Source organism: Nanorana parkeri, unplaced genomic scaffold, assembly GCF_000935625.1.
Source record: "Nanorana parkeri isolate BGI_ZX_2015 unplaced genomic scaffold, ASM93562v1 scaffold758, whole genome shotgun sequence".
In the NCBI taxonomy this organism is placed as follows: Eukaryota; Metazoa; Chordata; class Amphibia; order Anura; family Dicroglossidae; genus Nanorana; species Nanorana parkeri.
The window spans coordinates 40800-62959 of NW_017307026.1; the positions used below are offsets into that span (position 1 = coordinate 40800).

General features: G+C 45.8%; 1 protein-coding gene across 1 annotated transcript; it reads left to right on the forward strand.

Moving 5' to 3' along the window:
* The first annotated feature begins 4694 nt into the window (after positions 1-4694).
* Positions 4695-20325, forward strand: TMPRSS12 (transmembrane protease, serine 12). The gene is made up of 5 exons (XM_018564527.1): positions 4695-4848; positions 6509-6704; positions 10875-11137; positions 11813-11955; positions 20047-20325. The coding sequence occupies exons 1-5, from the start codon at positions 4695-4697 to the stop codon at positions 20323-20325; spliced, it is 1035 nt and encodes a 344-aa protein (XP_018420029.1).
* Positions 20326-22160: the final 1835 nt, after the last annotated feature.

Below are 22160 nucleotides of genomic sequence, written 5' to 3' on the forward strand. Positions count from 1 at the left end.
CCAGAACCAATAATCACCAGGGCCAATTGTAAGGATGAATCTTCCTAATGGGGACACAATAAAAAGCTGACAGATGTTCTGACTCCTCCACATTCCATCCAAAGTTAAAATAAAAACGTTTTGGCTGTGTATACAGTACAATTTAATCCAGATTTGAAGCTGCAAGCTTTTGAAACATTAGGTTTGATCTGCAAAAATTACAATTTTAATTATTTGCTTTGTCACATGAAAGCCCCACTCTGGGCACCAGAAAGACACACCCTTGCAGCCAGGGTCTCCCCCCACTGGGAATGGGGGGGGTTACTGCAAGATTCTCAAACTTTACATTATACCGGTGAGGGTGGGTGCACTTTAGGTAGCAGTGAAGCGTACTTCCTAAACTCCAACATTTCTGACTATATTAAAATAAATGTTGAACTTTTATAATTTTTTCTGTGTTTGTTTTAAGTTTTACAGTATGTTTTATTGATAACATTTTCAATAAAATCTTTGAAATCAAAAATTCTTTTTGGAGTTATCACAGCTGTATTGCATAGAAGTCTTCAAGACAATGAGGGGTCTCTATACTTACCACCTAAGTAAGGGTACACTTCATTATTGGCCATCATCTAAAGGGGCACTGCACCACTAACCACTAATCTGAGAGCACTTCACAACTAACCACCAATGTAAGACCCCATTCACATGTAGCGACATAACTTTGCAGCGGCCGGGATAGCGCGACTTTCGGGGGGACGTTCCAGCGACGGTAGCGCGACCTTCTCCGTCGGGCTCCATAGAAAAAAAGCAAAATCCGCCGAAAAAAGGGTCCAGTAGAAGCGACTTGCGACCGCGACGAGCGACGCGCGACATGGAGCTAAGACAGCTCCATTGACTATCATTAGCCGGCGACTTCTCACGATATCGCGCGGCAAAAATGCGCGATATCGCGGCGGAAATCGCGCGATAAGTCGCTACATGTGAACGGGGCCTAAGGGAGCACTTCACTACTGACCATCAATCCAAGGGGGCAATGCACCACTGATCACCAATCTTAGAGCACTTCTCCACTAACCACCAATGTAAGGGTGCACTTCACTACTGACCATCAATCCAAGGGGGCAATGCACCACTGATCACCAATCTGAGAGCACTTCTCCACTAACCACCAATGTAAGGGAGCCCTTCACTACTGACCACCAGGGGGCACAGGTGGACCTCACTCCATGAGAGGGTGGGTATAGAAGGAAAGCACTATCCTTATATTTCTAAATGTAAAATTTTAAAAAAAAAATTCAACATTTAAAGCAGACATTACAAAGTACATGTGGGTATTTTATTATTAAAGAAAATGCCTTCCATTCATACAGGGAGACCCCAGGGGTAGGCAACCTTGGCACTCCAGCTCTGTTGGAACTACAAGTCCCATGAGGCATTGCAAGTCTGACAGCCACAAGCATGACGGGATTTGTATTCTCACCACAGCTGGAGTGCCAAGGTTGCCATCCCCTGCTCTATACTAGGGATGGTCTTGATGTTCGAGTTGAGCAACAGTTCGACTCAAACATCGGTAGTTTGTGTGTTCTGACCACAGGTCAGGTGCAAGACTTTGCCCAATCACGACACAGTGTACTCTAAGAGCCATGATTGGGCAAAGTAATGATGACTTTGCCCAATCATGGCTCACAGCTATGTCCTGTCAGGTGCCGGACAAATGTAAACAGTTGGGCGGAGCTAGCATCGATGTCACTGCTAGCTCCGCCCAATTGTTTATATTTTGCCGGCATCTGTCAGAATGCCATTTTGCGGCAGGAGTTTGTCGCAAGCGGAGGGGTCGGCGTCGGTACTCGAATCCCCATATCCTTTTTATGGCCAATAACTTGCATATAAGCCTTCAAAATGGGGACATTTGATTTTGAGAGTTCTGGTCCTATAGACTTTCATTGAGCTCGAAGTTCGAACCTTTTCCATGTTCTGAAGTTCGAACTCGAACCGAACTCGGGTGTGTTCGGCCCATCACTACACTATACTAAATGTACTCTATCACTGGGGCGCAACTTCAGATCTAACCTGGAGTTTTCTAATAACAGTCAATGACAATTCAATGACAGTCGATGATCAAGGCAGGCGGGGAGGAGAGCGGAGCCACTGTCCTCCTGTCAGTTTCAGGATGACAGCGGCTCTGTGCGCGGCCGAGCAGAGGATCGGTAAGTATCATTGATATTTACCGATCCTCCGTGTACAGCACAAACACTGACGATCACTCCAGTGTTTGTAAATAACTGGAGACACATAGTACTATGTGTCCCCAGTTATGAATGAACAGGCTGTGATTTACATCACCTCCTGTTCATTCATGAGTTTCTCAATGGGGAGAAGCACTCAGTACAGAGGCTTTTCCCCATTGAGAATCTGCTTGATAGTAAATTTCCTGGCTCAACTCATGTCGGCATACCTACGGGTCAGCTCCTCCCCCCTGCCCCACAGGACCACCTTTAAACTAGCTATAAAAGACAAGCCCCCCTCCCCTAGTACCTGTTCTCTTTTTTTCCTCACTCCAGGCCACAGTGTTCATGGATCCGCCCTGCCATCTCCCAGCCGGGTTCAGCCTCTCCCGAGCTTGGAAGACCCCTCCGCTGGCAGTAAACCTCCTTGGGAGAGGGTGCCCGTGGTACGGGGTTGTGGAGGGGAGCTATGCTGTCTCTGTCCTGTCTTTCTTCCGCCGCAAGGGTAGCGGCGAGCGGATTCCTACTGCGCACGCGCTGGCGTCTGAGTCCCAGTATCTGCGCAGGCTCGTGGATCGCTATGGAGACGGCGGGACGCTAACGGCGCGCAGGCGCCGTAGGGCCATTCGGGCCGGCCGAAGTTCGGACGCTCCTATCAGCAGGCAGCCCTGGGGATTTATAACTGGGCAGGGTACGTGTATCCTGCCTGGTCAGCTGGTCATTGATCCTGGTGCTGCGGCTGTGTGGAGCGTCCTGTCTGTGTGTTGCTGAGTCTCTCGGGAGACAGTTTTTACTCTCTCTGTTTGTTTTTGGTGGCTTTATGAGGCTGTTTGCTGTACTGTACTTCCTTTATCTTTATCTTCAGCATTCTTCAGTATCATGAGCTCCCCTCGTCCAGTTTCTGATGCACGGCAAACTACTGAAAGGTAGGGAGGCAACAAATAGGATTCACGTAAAAGAGTGCATGATGCAGATATATTTTGATATTACTTTGCCTTTCAGGAGAAAGAGCCCTGGGCATAAACGATCTAGGAAGCGCAAGGAAAGAAGACGCTCGTCCAGTGCCTCGGAATCGTGTCATTAACGGTCTCCACAGCGCCATAGGCATAGGTCACGTGCAGGACCTGCTTCCCCTCCAGCTAAAAGTCAGGACTTCCCACCAGGTTACTGCTGGTCATGTTCTTCTCCAGCCCTCCCAGGGAAGATGGTATGTCGGGCATGCCTTAAGGAGGTGGCCAGGTATAGGGAGACGGACTTATTGGAGATTAAGTCTTATATTCATCAGGCTGTGAAGGACAGTCTGCAGGATTTACTTCCTGCAGTGGCATCAACCTCTCGGGACACCACAGTTCGCCCTAGAGGCGCTAGGCCGGTGAATGTTTCGGATGAGGGTGAGGTGTTTTCAGGAACAGAGTATTTCTTCCAGAGAGGCGCAAGGCGGAGATCTCCGCCTCTGTCAGCAAGGTTATCACTGTACAAACCTTGCAGGCCAGGGATTGTATGGTGCTGCTAGGGATGATGTCCTCATGTATCCCAGTGGTCCAGTGGGCGCGCTGGCACATGCAGCAGTTCCAAACTTGTTTTCTGCGGCAGTGGAACCACGCGGCTTTGGGGCAAAAGATACTTCTGCCATCAGCAATGCGGAGCAGCTTATCCTGGTGGAAGGAATCCCTGTGTCTCTCCCAGGGGCTCCCTCTGGGGCTAGGTACCTGGGTCACCCTGACTACAGATGCCAGCCTGCAGGGCTGGGGAGCACACTGTATGGGACATCAGATCCAGGGCCGATGGGAAGGCCCGGTGTCGGTGCAGTCCAACTGGTTGGAATTGAAGGCGGCCTCTCTGGCTCTGTGGGCCTTTCAACCTCTACTTCAGCACCAACAAGTCAAGATCATGATGGACAACAAGATGGCTGTCTCTTACATCAGAAGGCAAGGCGGGACCAGGAGCCTGCCCCTGCTGTGTCTGTCAAACGAGATCTTCTCGTGGGCAGAGAAGAATGTTCAGGCCTTAACGGCAGCCTACCTACCGGGAGTGGACAACACACTGGCGGATCATCTGAGCAGAGTGTTCCCGAGCGACGGGGAGTGGGAAGTGAACGCCAGATACCTGACACCTGTGTTCCGGAAGTGGGGAACACCACTGATCGATCTTATGGCAACTCGACAGAATGCCAAGGTGCCGAGATTTGTGTCCAGGCACAACTGTCACGAGGCGATGCATTCTCCATCAGATGGGACTTCTCTCTGGCGTATCTTTTCCCTCCCCTACCGTTAGCACTCAAGGTACTGCTGAAGATTCAGCAGGACGGAGGGAGGATGATCCTACTCCTACCTTACTGGCCACGGAGGCCGTGGTTCCCGTTGTTACAACAGATGGCGGTGGTGCCTCCATGGTTCTTCCCGGGCAAGGAGGACCTCCTGCTCCAGGGGCAATGGCGCCATCCCAATCCCGAGCGCTTGCACCTGGCAGCATGGCTGCTGAATCCTCGAGATGGCGGACCCAGGGTTTGTCAAGCCAGGTGATCAGCACCTTGTTGCAATCAAGAGGCCCGTCTACCAAAGCCACTTGCACCCGGATTTGGGAGAAATTTCTGTCATTTGCACAGCTGCATGGATTCCTGCCTTTACAAGCTCAGCTGGGAAATGTATTGAGTTTCCTACAATCAGCATTGGATATAGAGTAGTGGGGGGTGGGGGGTTTGGGTTGACAGAGGGCACCTCCCTGAAATGAGAAGGGCACCTTCCTGAAATCACTTATTTCAGGTTGGGATCCCTGCATTCGTTTATCATTATCCTGCTCTGGAAGAATGACAGCGAGTTGTATTGGGTTTGTTGCCATGGATACCAACCTCACTCAGGTTTCAGAAGTCGGCCTTGTATTCAGTAACAGACTGAGGATGGACATGACAGTGGTTGGAGCTCTTCTCCTGTGCTGGCAAGGAATATCAATGGCAAGTAACATTGAAGGTAGACATCACACACTTTCAGTATAACATCACTGAGTCAGACTACTAAAGTGTATCTGCAGCAAAAACTTTTCTTTAATGTTGTTGACAGAGTAGGGAAAACTTTATTTGCCCGGGTGACCATTGTCACTGAGACAGGAAGTGATGAGAAATCCAACATTTTACAGTTGTCACCAGAACAGGAAAAATGGAAGCCAACTGATGACAACGGTCAGGGTCATGTCACACTTGTCTTCCTGTCGCTGCCAAAAACATGGCAGTGACAGGATGGCTGCCAGGCTGGCTGTGACAGGAAGGTGGTCTGGCTCTATGAGATGAGGGGGATTTCCCTTACTTTGTAGAGATTTACCTTCTCTTCCTGTTACATCTCTGTGAAGATACATTTCCTCAAAGAGGCCCAGACAGCAAAATAAATAAGGGTGTTTGGTAAGATTTCGGGTGTTTCTTGGAGGAATGTGTTGACTGAAGGTAAACCACAGCATACAGCCATAACTATGTAAAGAGCCGGCTACCCCTATCTACTCTTGGCTTTTGTATGTATCAGTTATTATCCTGCAGCAATAAATGAGGTCACTGTCAGACAACACCCCGATTCACTGGCATCTGGATAACAAGCAAGCCACTGCACACAATGTAATCCCATCTGGCCTGAATTTTTCTTAATGACTTGGGGGGAATTTGTCAAAACTGGAGCAGACAGAATCTAGAAAAGTTGTCCACAGTAACCTATCAGCTTCTCTCTTCAGTTTGTTAAGTTAAGCTTTGAAAATGAAAGAGAGAAGCTGATTGGTTGGGCAACTACTCCAGATTCTGGCTGCTCCATTTTTTTAAAAATTCCCCTCTTGGTATCAGCCTCTGGGTGTCTGTTTTTCAACAGTGTCTTATTTGTCACAGAGACAGCGATGGAAAACTCCAACTTCTACAGTTATCCCCAGAACACACGGTTAGATGAAATCTTTCATTGGAGATGCTTGCTTCCATGGCAGCTGCCTAGGAGGGGAATTCCTCTCGCTTTGTACACACTTACTCTCACTTCCTGTTGCATCTTCGGGACAGGAAGTGAAACATAATCTCACCAACGGAATACAGGCAGAAAAAAAATAAACTGACAGGGGTTTTGAGCCTTCCCAGCTCTGTACTAAGCCCCCAAAAAAAGGTTTCAGATATACGTATACTGTAAATTAGTAGTACTGCTGCAGTTCACAGTGACAAAATAACAGCGAGTGCAGATAACATGACATCTTGCAATCTATCAGTTGCTTCTTAAGGGAATTCTCTATTAATTCTCATATAATGTATTTTAATGGAAACATGAATCTTCTACCCTTTATTCCTCCAGCTTGTGGAAAGCCTCTATTAGTAGATACCACGGGATCTCGCATTGTTGGAGGTCATGATGCCATTCCAGGAGCGTGGCCATGGCAGGCAAGCCTGCAGTATTTCCTCTTAGACTATGACTATGATCATTGGTGTGGCGGATCTCTAATTGACAGCAGATGGGTGATCACCGCTGCTCACTGTTTTATACAAAAAAGGTAAGTACCAAGTAGTAACATCACTAGTACAACCAACAACAACTACCGTGTTTCCCCGAAAATAGGACACTGTCTTATATTTTTTGGGGCTCAAAAAAACACACTAGGTCTTATTTTCGGGGTAGGTCTTAAAGTTAACGCAAATCCAAATTAAATAATCCAAAATGGCAAAGTTAAGAATATGGTGATCAGGGCAATCAGGGGTGCCGTACCTTTCCAAGAGCAATTAGGTAACCAATTGCTGGCCAGAATGAGCGAAGTGCGCTTTCACTATCCATTCCTCACAGACGGAGTGCATTTGGTATCACCCCGCCTGTGACAGGAGCCGGCGCTATAGAAGAAGCATCGCCTTATGCGGCTCTGCTCCCTCCGCTGCCGCCTCACTTCCTCTAGCGCTGGCTTCATTGGCACCGCTGATTTTCTCCCGCGGCTCTTCAAGTTCCCCCTTATGCAACCACCGGCCCTGGGAATGGTCACAACTAGGTCTTATTTTCGGGGTAGGTCTTATATTTTAGCAATTCCCCAAAATAGTACTAGGTCTTATTTTCGGGGTAGGTCTTATTTTAGGGGAAACAGGGTATGTCCACTGTTTTCGCAGGTTTTCTTTTGGTTTTACTTCTCTTCTAAGTCACAGGACTATATTTACTAATTTACTCCTGTGATTCAAAGTCAGCAGATAGGGGAATACAAGCTTTGTGACGATATTGTTGGGGGGCCCTCTGCTGCCTGATTGTCAGCTGGCTCTGCCTCACTAGAACCACTGCCCACTCCCCTGTCTGTCCCTCCAATGAGCGCTGCAGGGAGAGAGAAGGGAGTGGTGAGTGACAGTCACTGCTCTCTGCAGGGAGAAGCCGTAAGCTGAGTGATCAGCAGTTTGTGATCGCTCCACTCTCGATCTACAATGAGTGGCCAGTTTATTATGACCACCTGACGTTTGTAGGCAAATTAGTTATAATTAGCTATAATTTTGCGCTGAAGTTGCTAGAGGGCCAGACCATTATTATTTTTTTCAGAAGATATGGGTAAACAATGCGATTTAACAGCCTTTGAACGTGGGATGATTGTTGGCGCGAGCCATGGAGCGAGTATCAGCAAAACAGCAGAATTCGTTAAATGTTCAAGAGGGGCTCATTGTTAAAGTGTTTAAAGACTGGACTGTCAGCCAAAAATCTGGGTCTGAACGTGCGAATTGTGGCCGTCAGCGACTAGTCACTGTTAGGGCAGAACGGAGAGTGGCAAGACTGGTACAAGACAACAGAAGGGCAACAGTGCAGTGTCAGATTCCTCGCATCACCTTTCAACATCTCGTGAGTCACGAGGCGGCCCAACAAAGTCATCTCGTGGAGTCATCTTGTTGCCCAACGAAGTACTGGGGTGGTCATAATAATCTGGCCACTCAGTGTATAAAGCCAGTGTGCGACAGCTGCAGTGTCCTACACTGGCTCTAAGTATTGGGAAGAGTAGATTTTACCCTCTCTGTACTTCTCCTCTAAAGTGTAACTCTAGCCAAACTGTTTTTGTTTTGGATAGAGTGAGAATAGTAAAACATTTGATCATGTCTTTATTTGTCTGTGTGCCCTATGGGCCACTTCCTGTGCCTGTGAGGCCCATACACACAATGGTTGTCAGAAGCTCTAACCTGTCCCCATACTACTAAATATGTATTTTAGCTTAGGGCCCTTGACACGTGCAGCAAACACTACCACTTGCCTGCTGGTGTGTGCTGTGAAAGAAGCGGTGCAATGCAATGATTACAGTGCATTGCACTCTTTACCTTTCTTTTACCTTTATTGAGATGTTAAAAGTGACTTCCCGTTCACTTCTACTGGCTGCGGTAGTGTGCCTCAACTTGCCACAGTAAAAAAAAAAAAGCTCAGTAGGACTGCATCTTACTTTTTTTTTTTCATGCACATAACCATGCCACGCTAGTGTGATCTAACTGTCATAGGGCACAAGGCAAATTTCCTTGTCTATGCGTTGGAAATGCATTGGGCAAGCCTACCCAGAACAGCCCAACACATCTGGTGTGGATGGGTGCTTTGTCTGTGTCCCTATTGGAGAGACAAGTGATACAAATAGTAAACGCACTCATCAATTCATAGCTTGTTTTAAAATAAGGTGCACATGAATGGGCTTTAGACAGTACTAAAACAAAACATTCCCAGCACACTCACCAGCCAGCTTGCAAAAAAAACCTCCAAAAAACAAATTTCACTGTCTATTAAGGTTAAAAACAGAGGTTTAAGTTGCACAACTTTTGCAAAATATGTGGAAGCCGCACTGCCTTGTCAAAGTCCCTTCCGCTTTTGTACTGTGTAAAGCCCTTCCATGTGCACATTACTTTAAAGCTAGTTATGAATTGATGATCATGTTTGCCATTTGTTGTATTTGGTGTGGGGACGCACTGGGGTGTCAGCTGACATTGTGAAGTGCGGGGCTTCTGATGTGTCCCTGTGCCTTTAAGGAGGTTGGGCTGCCTCCTGGCGAACCTGCACCCAATTCACCCTTTGCTATATATGCTCCAAGATGAAGGCTCTCATAGATTAGAGTTATTACCACACTACACAGAGGGGCTTTGAAGAAACAGTGCGGCTTCCGCATATTTTGCAAAAGGTGTGCAACTAAAACCTCTGTTTTTAGCCCTAATTAGAGTAATTTGTTTTTGTTTTTTTGCAGGCTGGCTGGTGAGTGTGCTGGGAAAATTATTTCTTACTGGAGAGACTTTCCATCACATCTTGTCCTAAAAGACATAAGGCCTGGTTCACACCTGGGCGTTTTACAGCTCGTTCCTACGCTCTGTAAAACGCTCAACATGTGAAAACCAATGATTGCCTATGGGCATGGTTCCCACCTGGGCGTTTTACAGCGCGTAGGAACGTGCTGCAAAACGCCCTACGCCCAAAGAAGTACAGGAGCTTCTTTGGGGCGTATTTGCCGCGCGTATCCATTGAGATACAGCCAGGTAGCCCTCGGAAACGCGCGTTTGTGGCTCGTTTTTTTTACCGTGAATCGCAGTAAAAACGTGCAACAAACGCGCATATTCGATACGCCTAGGTGTGAACCCAGCCTAAGGGGAAATCTACTTAATGCATATCTACACAGACAGTAATAAAATCTTGACATCAAGGCATGGGCCCTCCTTACCATCTTGTCTTGATTTGTATTGTGATTGTAATGTCTTCCTTATATTGTAAAGAGCTGCGCAAACTGTTGGTGCTATATAAATCCTGTATAATAATAATAATAATGAGCCCTTCTATCCGAAGTCAAAGTTTCAGCTGGAGTTGGGGCGCAAAGGCTGTTTACTTTTCTGACCATGTTTCATGTTACACCCATATTTAGGGTGTAACATGAAACATGATCAGATCACACACTACCCCCTCCCCCCTCCCACACACACACACACACACACACACTTACCTGAATAGCGGTGGGGTTTCTCCCCGCAGGCTGGGGTGGATTTTTTAATTTGGCGCACATTCTTTTTGAATAGCAACAGATTGTAAGGCAGCCCATACACTTTGGTGTGCTTTCACTTTTTTTGCGCTGTGGTGCACTGAAGGATAGGTGCCTCATAGCACACATTTCGAACATGCATGCCTAGGTGGTGGGGGGACGGACAGACGGGACGAGAGGCAAAAAATTAAGATTTACCAAATGACTTTTATATAATAGGTCATCCTCTGGACAGAAGTTCTCTTAAAGCTACTCTCTAGGCTGCTGCCAAGCTACCAACCCCCACCCTCCTTTAACTAATCGATCCCATAGGAATAAAAAAGAAAAAAAACAACATATGCCACGTTTGCTCACTTAAAGCTTCAGTCATGTGACATTTCAGTCCCAAATCTTTTCTTTTCTTCCATGAACAGTAGACAAGGTCCTTATTTGGTTATCCATGACACTGCCTGCTTGATGTGGACACTTCCTATTGGTTGTCCAGCGGCGGGGTCCTCTCAACATCCAGAAAAGGGGATCAGAAGGGATCTGCAGGGCTGAATCACCAGTCCCCTGCACCCAAAAGAGTGTTGGCAGGGGGCACAAATGGTGGACTTAGGTGACTAAAAGATGCTTTAAAAAGTTACAAGTTTTCCCCGGCGATGGGCTTTCAAGAGTTTGACTTCCAAGAATCTCAGTGTTAGTGTATTAATCTTCATTTCTTACCCTTATCAGGAATCCTAAATTATGGAGAGTGGTTTTTGGAATACGTAGTATCTCAGATACATCCATATCAGGAACAATATCAGCTGTTACTGGAATATATGTTCATGAAAACTTCGATAATCGAACATTGGATAATGATATTGCATTGATACATCTAGCAAGTTCTATAAAATATACGGACTATATCCAGCCAATCTGCTTGGCAACAGAGGAACTGGCTGTGGACAATTCAACATCATGCTTTATCACTGGCTGGGGTGATACTGCAGAAGGTAATATAGCAGAGTTTATTTCTGACTCCAGGATTGTAGGAATTTTGTTTTCAATCTAGGAGGATTTTTTGACCAGCATGTACAGTGGCCCAGGGTGAAATGTGTATAAGTCATAGCTAATGGCAGAAGAATAAAAGCTTGGGGTTCTATATAGGAGGCTATAGTACACTCTGCATAATGTTACTGTACATGCATATTAAAATAACTATAAAGACACTTTTAAAGGCCAATCATATGATCACATAATGCAACACCAGCCCACATTTATGTAGGTGGACAATTTCTATAAAGAAGAATTCAGAAATAATATAATTTTACAACCCCACTTTTGTGACCCACACTAAAAACGAAACTCACAAAGCACTGCTTGATCAATTTTTAAATTTGTTATAAAGGTTGAAAAAAACGTAATTTTTGGTTTCGGTCTCAAAATGTCATTATGGTGCTTCCCTAATTCATGCAGACCTTAAAGGCCCACTGTAACTGACTGCTGTCTCTGCTAGCAGATGGGGAGGAAGACTTATTCACAGTCAACTACTATTTGACCAAGGCCTGGAGGTAACCCTGCTTGCTTCATCCAAAATGGACAAATCAGTTGAAATTGTTTGGCTCCTTTATTAAAATAGTTTGTTTGGTCCATAATTATAACCTTTCTTTTTTATTTATTACTTGCAGGTGAAATGTCAAATATTTTGCAGGAAGCACAAGTAAAGATTATTCCCAGTTCCATTTGCAACAGGCAAGAATGGTACAATGGTACTATAAGTGATAATATGATTTGTGCAGGATATGAATTTGGAGGAATTGACAGTTGCCAGGTAAACAGATGCTTTCAACTAACTGTGTAGAAATAGGGAGCTTTAAAGATGATAAACAATATACAGCACATGCCTCCAATAACGTGCCTGAAAGCCTGAAAAAGTGCAAAGGGGAGGAAAAGTAGAGAGTGCCAGCAATTTTTTGGTTCTGTATGAGAGAATATCTGTAAAAAACAAGTCAAGGCAACTGGACCTTCTGTATTTTTCTTGAAGATGTTTCACTTGTCATCCGACCAGCTTACTCAATTCAATTCAGAATGACTTGTGCAAAAAATCTCTGGGAATACATATAGTGAATGTTGCTCCAATCCACATGATCTTTTAGACGCAACCAGGTGTTTGATGCCTTTGCATGATTGGAGCTAGGAGGTGTTATTAACCTGCCCAGAAAGAGGTGTTAAAACAGCATTGTATATGGCAGACAATAGATGTCTCACCCCCGCCCCTTCCCCTTCTATTCAAGCTTGACTTCTCCATTTTTACATTAATGGCCTCTTTTACACCCCTTTTAATGAGAGAAGACAACCCTGGCATCCCTTTGTTCATGCATGCTCTATACTCATCCCTTTAGGACAGTTGTGAACTTAGCCTTAGCGTGTGCTTCTAAGGGGATGCCTGATATGATAAAACTGTTCTGTGTCTGGAGATGGCTTTATCAGGCAAGGAAGTTACATTTTAACTTCAATTACATTTTCAACTTCATTATGCAAATGGATAAATTAAAATGTAACAGTAAAAATACTTACAAAATGTCTCAATAACAATACCCAGTGTTAGCATCTGGCAGAATTCTATAGTGCCACAGCTCGTACACTCCTTTGGCATCTCACCTTTGTCCATGGTAACACCTATAACTATTTTTGCTTTCCAAATTAGTACATTCCGGTGCTGGACTAGTGATGGCATCTTTTATATCTCCGGAAAGGTTAGGTGACAGCACATAGCATACTGGAGCAGGTGACTTGTGTATGTAATCTCAGGACTACATTTACATGGAGGAGGGATAGTATTAGGGTTAGATTTCCAAGGAAGGTTAGTGTAAGGGAGCCCTCACACTAGGATAGAACATTGCTTTCTGTGCTGAAAACTAGAGTTGGCAATCTCCTGGCACAAACACATGTATTGTCCACTTTCTGTAATGTATACTACTCCACAAATTACTGGTGTAGTGTAGTTCCAATCTCTTGACCCATTTAGCTGCTTTGAAAAGCAAATACATTTGCCCTCCATCAGCCATCTGTTGAAATCTGCTATGTGAGATTTATGGGGGTGCGTATACTTAGTGACAATGGCTGCAAGGGGCAAATGAAAATGAGGATATGTTTGCTTCTCCACCACCTCTTCATTTGCAGTACGTGGCTAAAAACAGGGCTCATTGTGTCTCCATTGGAATCAATTATTGCAATCATTTCATAATGTCAAATGTAACATTATCTGTGCCATAAATATGGCCAATGTTTCTAATACACCCGCCAGCTTCTCCACTGACTACCACTGCACACATGCACTTTATCACTTACCACCACTGCACCTGTGTACTTCTCCATTGACCACCACTGCACCTGTGTGCTTCTCCATTGACCACCACTGCACCTGTGCGCTTTTCCACTGACCACTACTGCACCTGTGTGCTTCTCCATTGACCACCACTGCACCTGTGTGCTTCTCCACTGACCACCACTGCACCTGTGTGCTTCTCCACTGACCACCACTGCACCTGTGTGCTTCTCCACTGACATCCACTGCACCTGTGTGCTTCTCCACTAACATTCCATTGCACCAGTGTACTTTTCCATTGACCACCATTGTGCCTGTATGCTTCTCCATTCACCACCACTATATTGATGTGCAGTTCCCTAAAAAACTGTGTGCAAGTGTACCTAGAAGAATTGACGCTGTTTTGCAGTCAAAGGGTGGTCACACCAAATATTGATATGATTTGGATTCCTCTTCTGTTCATCTACTTTCCATTTTGTTAAATGCTAAAAAAAAAAAAACTATTGCCACTCTTATTTCTGATTTTTTTTTAACTTTACAGCATTTTTTCACACCTGCCCAAAATGTTTGCACAGTACTGTATATATATATAATACATATATATATATATATACACACACACACACACACTATATTGCCAAAAGTATTGGGACGCCGGCCTTTACACGCACATGAACTTTAGTGGCAACCCAGTCTTGGTCCCTAGGGTTCAATATTGAGTTGGCCCTCCCTTTGCCGCTATAACAGCTTCAACTCTTCTGGGAAGGCGTCCACAAGGTTTAGGAGTGTCTCTATGGGAATGTTTGACCATTCTTCCAGAAGCGCATTTGTGACATCAAGTACTGATGTTGGAAGAGAAGGCCTGGCTCGCAGTCTCCGCTCTAATTCATCCCAAAGGGGTTCTAGCCAAGCCCAACCCCTAAAAAACAACCCCAAACCATAATCCCCCCTCCACCAAACTTTACACTTGGCACAATGCAGTGAGTCAAGTACCGTTCTCCTGGCAACCGCCAAACCCAGACATGTCCATCGAATTGCCAGACAGAGAAGCGTGATTTGTCACTCCAGAGAACACGTCCCCACTTCTCTAGAGTCAAGTGGCGGTGTGCTTTACAGCACTGCATCCGACGCTTTGCATTGCACTTGGTAAGTCTTGGACGCAACTGCTCTGCCATGGAAACCCATTCCATGAAGCTCTCTACGCACTGTTGTTGTGCCAATCTGAAGGCCACACGAAGTTTGGAGGTCTGTAGCTATTGATTCTGCAGACAGTTACAGCTGACCCCGCTCTGTCATTTTACGTGGCCTACCACTTCATGGCTGAGTTGCTGTTGTTCCCAGTTGCTTCCACTTTGTTATAATACCACTAACAGGTGACCGTGGAACATTTAGTAGCAAGGAAATTTCACGGATGGACTTATTGTACAGGTGGCAACCTATCACGGAACCACGCTTGAATTCACTGAGCTCCTGAAAGCGACACATTCTTACACAAATGTTTGTACAAGCGTCTGCATGCCTAGGTGCTTGATTTTATACACCTGCGGCCATTGAGGTGATTGGAACACCTGAATCCAATGATTTGGAGGGGTGTCCCAATACTTTTGGCAAAATAGTGTGTATATATACAGTATCTCACAGAAGTGAGTACACGTACACCAGTCACATTTTTGTAAATATTTTATTATATCATTTCATGTGACGACACTGAAGAAATGACACTTTGCTACAATGTAAAGTAGTGAGTGTGCAGCTTGTATATCAGTGTACATTTGCTGTCCCCTCAAAATAACTCAACACACAGCCACAAACACAAAAGTGAGTACACCCCTAAGTGAAAATGTCCAAATTGGGCCCACAGTGTTAATATTTTGTGTGGCCAACATTATTTTCCAGCACTGCCTTAACCCTCTTGGGCATGGAGTTCACCAGAGCTTCACAGGTTGCCACTGGAGTCCTCTTCCACTCCTCCATTACGACATCACGGAGCTGGTGGATGTTAGAGACCTTGCACTCCTCCACCTTCCATTTGAGGATGCCCCACAGATGCTCAGTAGGGTTTAGGTCTGGAGACATGCTTGGTCAGTCCATCACCTTTACCCTCAGCTTCTTTAGCAAGGCAGTGGTTGTCTTGGAGGTGTGTTTGGGGTTGTTATCATGTTGGAATACTGCCCTGCAGCCCAGTCCCTGAAGGGAGGGGATCATACTCGGCTTCAGTATGTCACAGTACATGTTGGCATTCATGGTTCCCTCAATGAACTGTAGCTCCTCAGTGCCGGCAGCACTCATGCAGTCCCAGACCATGATACTGCCACTACCATGCTTGACTGTAGGCAAGACACACTTGTCTTTGTACTCCTCACCTGGTTGCCGCCACACACGCTTGACACCATCTGAACCAAATAAGTTTATCTTGGTCTCATCAGACCACAGGACATGGTTCCAGTAATCCATGTCCATAGTCTGCTTGTCTTCAGCAAACTGTTTGCGGGCTTTCTTGTGCATCATCTTTAGAAGAGGCTTCCTTCTGGGACGACAGCTATGCAGACCAATTTGATGCAGTGTGCAGCATATGGTCTGAGCACTGACAGGCTGACCCCTTCAACCTCTGCAGCAATGCTGGCAGCACTCATACATCTATTTCCCAAAGACAATCTCTGCATATGATGCTGAGCACGTGCACTCAACTTCTTTGGTCGACCATGGCGAGGCCTGTTCTGAGTGGAACCTGTCCTGTTAAACTGCTGTATGGTCTTGGCCACCGTCCTGCAGCTCAGTTTCAGAGTCTTGGCAATCCACTTATAGCCTAGGCCCTTGGTTCTCAACTGGTGGGTCACGACCCAAAAGTGGCTCGCGACCCCATGTCCAGTGGTTTGCCACATGCCTTCCACTTTTCTAGGTGGAACACTCTTTAGCCTTCAACCCGCGCAGCACTGTCAGTTCTCCCGCCGAGCAGCCATTCAACATATGCTGCCCGGCCCTAGTTGTTAGCTTGAGGTGGGGTGGGCTGGAAGTATGACCATAAGAGAGCTCCATCCATATGTGCATTGCTTACAGCTCCCACATGTGCCCTGTAGAGGTGCCTGGACTGGACTGACGTCACATTCTGGCTCCTGGCACCTCTACAGGGCGCACAAGGGAGCTGTACAAGCAATGCACATATGGATGGAGCTCTGTCACAGCACAGCAAGCAGCCCAAACTGGACCCTAGGCTGAGGATCCACTCCAGTTCTCGTAAGGTAGGGAGACTGGGTGGATGTAAAAAATATATATGTGTGAGATTGTGTCTGTGGTTGTGTGTGTCTGTTTTTGAGAGTCCGTTCACACTAGTACAGTGCATTAATTGCACAGTTCCATGCGATTACCGCACTGTACCACGCAATCGGTGTGTTGTGTTGCCATTCATTTGATTGACACCCCAAACGCACCTCCCGCCCACAGTCCGATTGCCGGCACGATGGCCACCGTCAAAGTAATGCAGAAAAGAAATAGACACCGGCACTCCAATAATAAATCGATTACGTCTATTTATTGACGTACATTTGACGGTGGCCATCCGACGACTACTGAGCACCCAGGATACTTTGTTGGACGTGCGGTCAGGAGTGCAATGGGTACATGGACTGTAAACTAACGAGTCACATGACACCGGGGAGGGAAAATAGCTAATTGGGCCCAATTTTGACATTTTCACTTTTGTTGCCAGCGGTTTAGACATTAATGGCTGTGTGTTGAGTTATTTTGAGGGGACAGCAAATGTACACTGATATACAAGCTGTACACTCACTACTTTACATTGTAGCAAAGTGTCATGTCTTCTGTGTCGTCACATGAAATGATATCATAAAATATTTACAAAAATGTGAGGGGTGTACTCAGTGCTGTGTGAGAGTGTGAGTGTGTGTGTGTAGTGTAATGATGCCATCTGCAGGTAATAAGGTGAAACAGTTATTACATTGGTATGTATACTAGCAAAAGTGTGCCCATTGATTGAACAGAATGAATACTGACTATCGAATTCCTTAAAAAATATAGTGTACTGATTTAAGAGGAACATAGTGTCTAGCACAGTGTACATAATGCATCAGTGTATGGTACGTGGCTTGCTTTTACTTTAGTTGAAGAAGTTAGTTGAAAAGTGTCAGCATGCAGTGCTGGTCAGTGCAGAAGTGTGGGGGTGAAGTGGCAGTGAGTGGCGAATAGTGGCAATAGGTCTCTCCACCAGTCCCATTATATGTTCTTGGGATTCAGCAAGCTTTGGTGATACAAACCATAAGGAAATTGACACAGTAGCTGCACATAAGCCTTTATTTGTGGGTCAGCATGAATCTGTAACTTAAAATCTTTTAACTCTCCGACGATTCCAGAGAAACAATATTTAATTTCCTCTTGTAGCATAGGAATATAAGTGAACAGTATATTAATCTCTGCAGTGTCCTCTGGAGCCAATCCTAAATACCCCTAGTTCTGATCTGCATTGGGCCAAGCAAACTGGTTCCTTTCTTAATACCGGTAGCACCAACGAAACAAATCAGTCTACAGAGAAGAGAACGGCAGGAGGTACCGGAACCATGTGTGTAAAACTGCTTGTTGGTGTTGCACTATCTGAAAAGTTTTCCTCTAAATGTACCAGAATGCAGAGTCTATAGCATCAGAGTAGCTCCTTTCACAAAGTTAACGCTGGTAGATCGCGATCACCACTCGCTGTCCTGAGCTCACGCCTGCGGTGCTAGTGCATCCGAACGCTGCAGAGAGAGAGAGGCGTCCTGCCCCTTCCAGCCTGCAGCGTCCAACACATTCGGCCACATTAGCACCGTGGGAGCACAGGGAAAAGAGCCCAGGAAACATAAGAGGAGCCTGGGGAGAGCTGAAGGAAATGGCGGGCAAAGACAACCGCGGAAGAACCTGAGTCTGCAGGGAGAGAGCTGCTGTCCAGGTAGAGTGTAGCCCGCCAGCACGGAAAGGGTCTTTGAATGTCAGGAAGGAACCCATTAGGCACCAGGAGAACCCTGAGGACACAAGACATGTAAAATCAGCAGCAGAAAGGCCAGAGAGGACAGTCTGTTACTGTGAGTGGAAGAGAGAGATCGCCAGGGACCCACAAAGCCACCAGGAAAGACACTGAAGAGGAGAGAGCCAGGGGAGAGAGCCCGGAGGATGAGCAAGGAGAGACAGCCAGGAGAGAGAGGAAAGACAGCCAAGAGGATAAGCGAGGAAAGACAGCCGGAAGAGAGAGTGAGGAGAGGCAGCTAGGAGAGAGAGAGAGGAGACAGCCAGGGGAGAGACAGCCAGGAAGAGGATCAAGGAGAGACAGCCAGGGGAGAGACAGCCAGGAAGATGATCAAGGAGAGACAGCCAGGGGAGAGAGCGAGGAGAGACAGCCAGGAGTATGAGAGAGGAGGGACAGGCAGGAGGATGAGCAAGGACAGTCAGAAGGATGAGCCAGGAGAGACAGCCAGGGGAGAGAGTGTGAAGAGACAGCCAGGAGAGAGAGGAGAGACAGCCAGGGTAGAGATCAAGGATAGACTGCCAGGAGGATGAGCAAGGAGAGACAGCCAGGAGGATAAGCGAGGAGAGACAGTCAGGAGATAAAGCCAGGAGAGATAGAGATAGATGGCTAGGGGAGAGAGAAAAGACAGCCAGGAGAGTGGGGAGAGAGAGCCAGAGAAGAGACAGCCAGGAGAGACAGCCAAGAGGATGAGCGAGGAGAGACAGCCAGGAGAGAGCGAGAAGAGACAGCCAGGAGCGAGAGCGAGGAAAGTGAGAAGAGACAGCCAGGAGAGCGAGGAGAGACAGCCAGGAGAGAGAGCGAGGAGAGAGAGCCAGGAGAGAGAGCGAGGGAGAGGTGTTTTTTTTCTTTGGTAGATGCCATTGTGCTCGTCATTTGAAAAGTCTTAACACAAAAAATTGGAGTCACCCCTGACTTAAGTTTTATTATCTGGTAATAGGTGTAAGCTACTACGAGAGATTTTCCTCTGAAACAGTTACACAACAATTCATCTCCCTGCACACATTTTATTTGGTGCTTCCATTACTGACAGCTTCAATAAATGTTCCTCTGGCTTCAATGCTTTCTGAGCTTCAGACCCAGAAGAAGCATGTAGCAAGCAGAAGTCAGAATTCCTGATCTCCATAAATGTTCCAAGTCAATGACACAGAAGACACTGACACCAGATGGTCAGACTAATAGTGGGGACACAAGCACTTTCAAAAGGAGGCTTTGTAATGGAACCACCTTCAATTTCTGCTATAACAAGATGTATTTGAAATGTCCATTTTCAGTGGGATTCTATATAGACCTATAAAGCTGGTACACATTTTTGTCCATTAAAAATAACTAGATGAAAACAATCCCCTGAACAGTATTAGCTCAGCATAGGCACAATTGAAGACCTCATGCCACGCAGCTTACCAAAAAGCTGCATTGGGTAATTTGGGACATTTCTAGCTCTTACCCACTCTCATGTGACAAGGTGATTTACCCCAAATGCTCACCTGATACAGCCGTTTTCATACCCAAAAAAAAGTCCTAAACCTTGGGTACAAATCTAGTGTGTATTTAACTAAAAATCTTCCTTTCATATGCTTTTACAGGGAGACAGTGGTGGACCATTTGTATGTTATATTGCAGCAAGAGGCAGATTCTATCAGTTAGGTATTACCAGCTTTGGACAAGGATGTGCAGAATCTCGTCATCCTGGGGTCTATATTAAAGTGGAGAATTATGGATACTGGATGGTCGCACAGATGGCAAATGTCAGAAACAACGCAGATGGCATTATTAATGACAACATTTCAGACAAAGCTAATGGCATCATACTGTACCTAATAAGTATGATCAATATACTGACCTGGCTGAATAACGTTGTGTAAAGGTGATTTAATGACTAGACAATGTAAAAAGGCCTGAAGCATAGCTCAGGATAGATGAATAGGAAAGGACAGATGATGTAGGATAGCAGATATGATTGATATAGCCTAGGGCAAAATAGATCTAAATTCTGTGTCAGCGACTTAACATGAGAACCAGTTTTATTCCCTATCAGTTATCATCCCTATGTGTAATGATGTTTAATATATGCTTTAAAATGTACATGTTTTTGAGAAATGCCCGACTCTGTGATATAAATATATAATTTTAAACAGATTAAACATTCTGCTGAGCTGTAAAAATTGTCTGTTTTTTTAGGATGCTCTAAGGCCTCGTTCACACCTGAACGATTTGTAGCGCGTTCCACGCTCGACGAACGCTCTACAAAACGCTTAAACATCTAAATCCCATTGTATTCAATGGGTCTGGTTCACACCTTGGCGTATTTCAGCCCGTCCCTAACGCGCTACAAAACGACCCACGCCTGAAAAGGTACATGTACTACTTTGGGCCGTTTTTGTTGCGCGTTTCCATTGGGATACAGCCAAGTAGCCCTCGGAAACGCGCGGTAAAAAAAACGCGCGACAGACGCGCATATGCAATACGCCTAGGTGTGAACCAGGCCTAAGCAAGACATCTGTCCTTTAACCAGTTGACATCCGCGGTGTTAAACCCCCTTCCCATCCAGGCCATTTTTCAGTATTCAAGGGGTTTGGTCGGACGCGAACGAGCACATATAGACGATCGGCGGGCTATGGAGCCGCTAATCGCCTATATGTGAAACACCCGGTAACGGGTGTGTCCAATGGTCTTATCTTCCCTGCCCGTGCGTGCCCGCCAGGGGGCGCGCGTGAGCAGAAAAAAATTGCCGTCAGGAGACGGCAACCCGCAAATGCTGCAGTGCGGTCCGTCCGTTTTTTTTTACTACGGGCGAACGGCAAGTGGTAAACATCTGATATAAGTGTAATTGTTTCAATGCAGTTGACATTGAAACAAAGTTAAGCTTTTTTTAGTTTTGGATAAAGTAAGGGAAGGTTATTACCCCAATCAGCTATTTGTTTTTCCATCTGTTAGATTTCTCTTCACTTCCTGTCAAATGACCACCAGGGATTTCACTCGCTTCCTGGTTTGGCTAACAGGGTCACTAGTACTAGTGTCCCCATTTGAAGATTTGTATTGCTGTTCTGAGGAAAACCCAAAACAGGACGAATGAAGAGGGTTAATTGCCCTAACGGGGACAGAGACGGCAATATAAACTCGACAGGTGTTTTGATCACTCTCCATTCTATCCAAAACTAAAAAAAAATACTTTTGGCTTCAGTTGCTGCAAATAGGGAATTGCTTGTATCCAAAGGAAAGGAACAAAAATGGAAAACATGGTGTACAGAACACGAAAGCTACACCCTCTGTGTGATGGCTAAAAGTAAGATGGTTAAAGCTGAATTCCAGGCAAACAGCTAAATATACACCAAACAGCCATAACACTATGACAACCTGCCTCATATTCAGTAGGCCCCCCTTTCGCCGCCAAAACAGCCCTGACCCATCGCGGCATGGGCTCCACTAGTCCTCCGAGGTAGACTTGTGCACGGCACAAAATTTTGTTTCAATTTGCTTTATATTTTGATTTTTTTTCCCGGATCCTTTTGATATATATTCGGATAAATCTGAAGTTTACAGATCTATTTAGATGGAGTTAGGTTATTTTTAAACCACCTACTAGATCCTTGATATGAGCAGCAGCTTAGCAGAGCAGGGAAGGGGGGACGATCATTCACCCCCCTTCACCATACTAGGCCATGCCCTCAACATGGGGAGGGTGCTTCGCCGGGAGGGG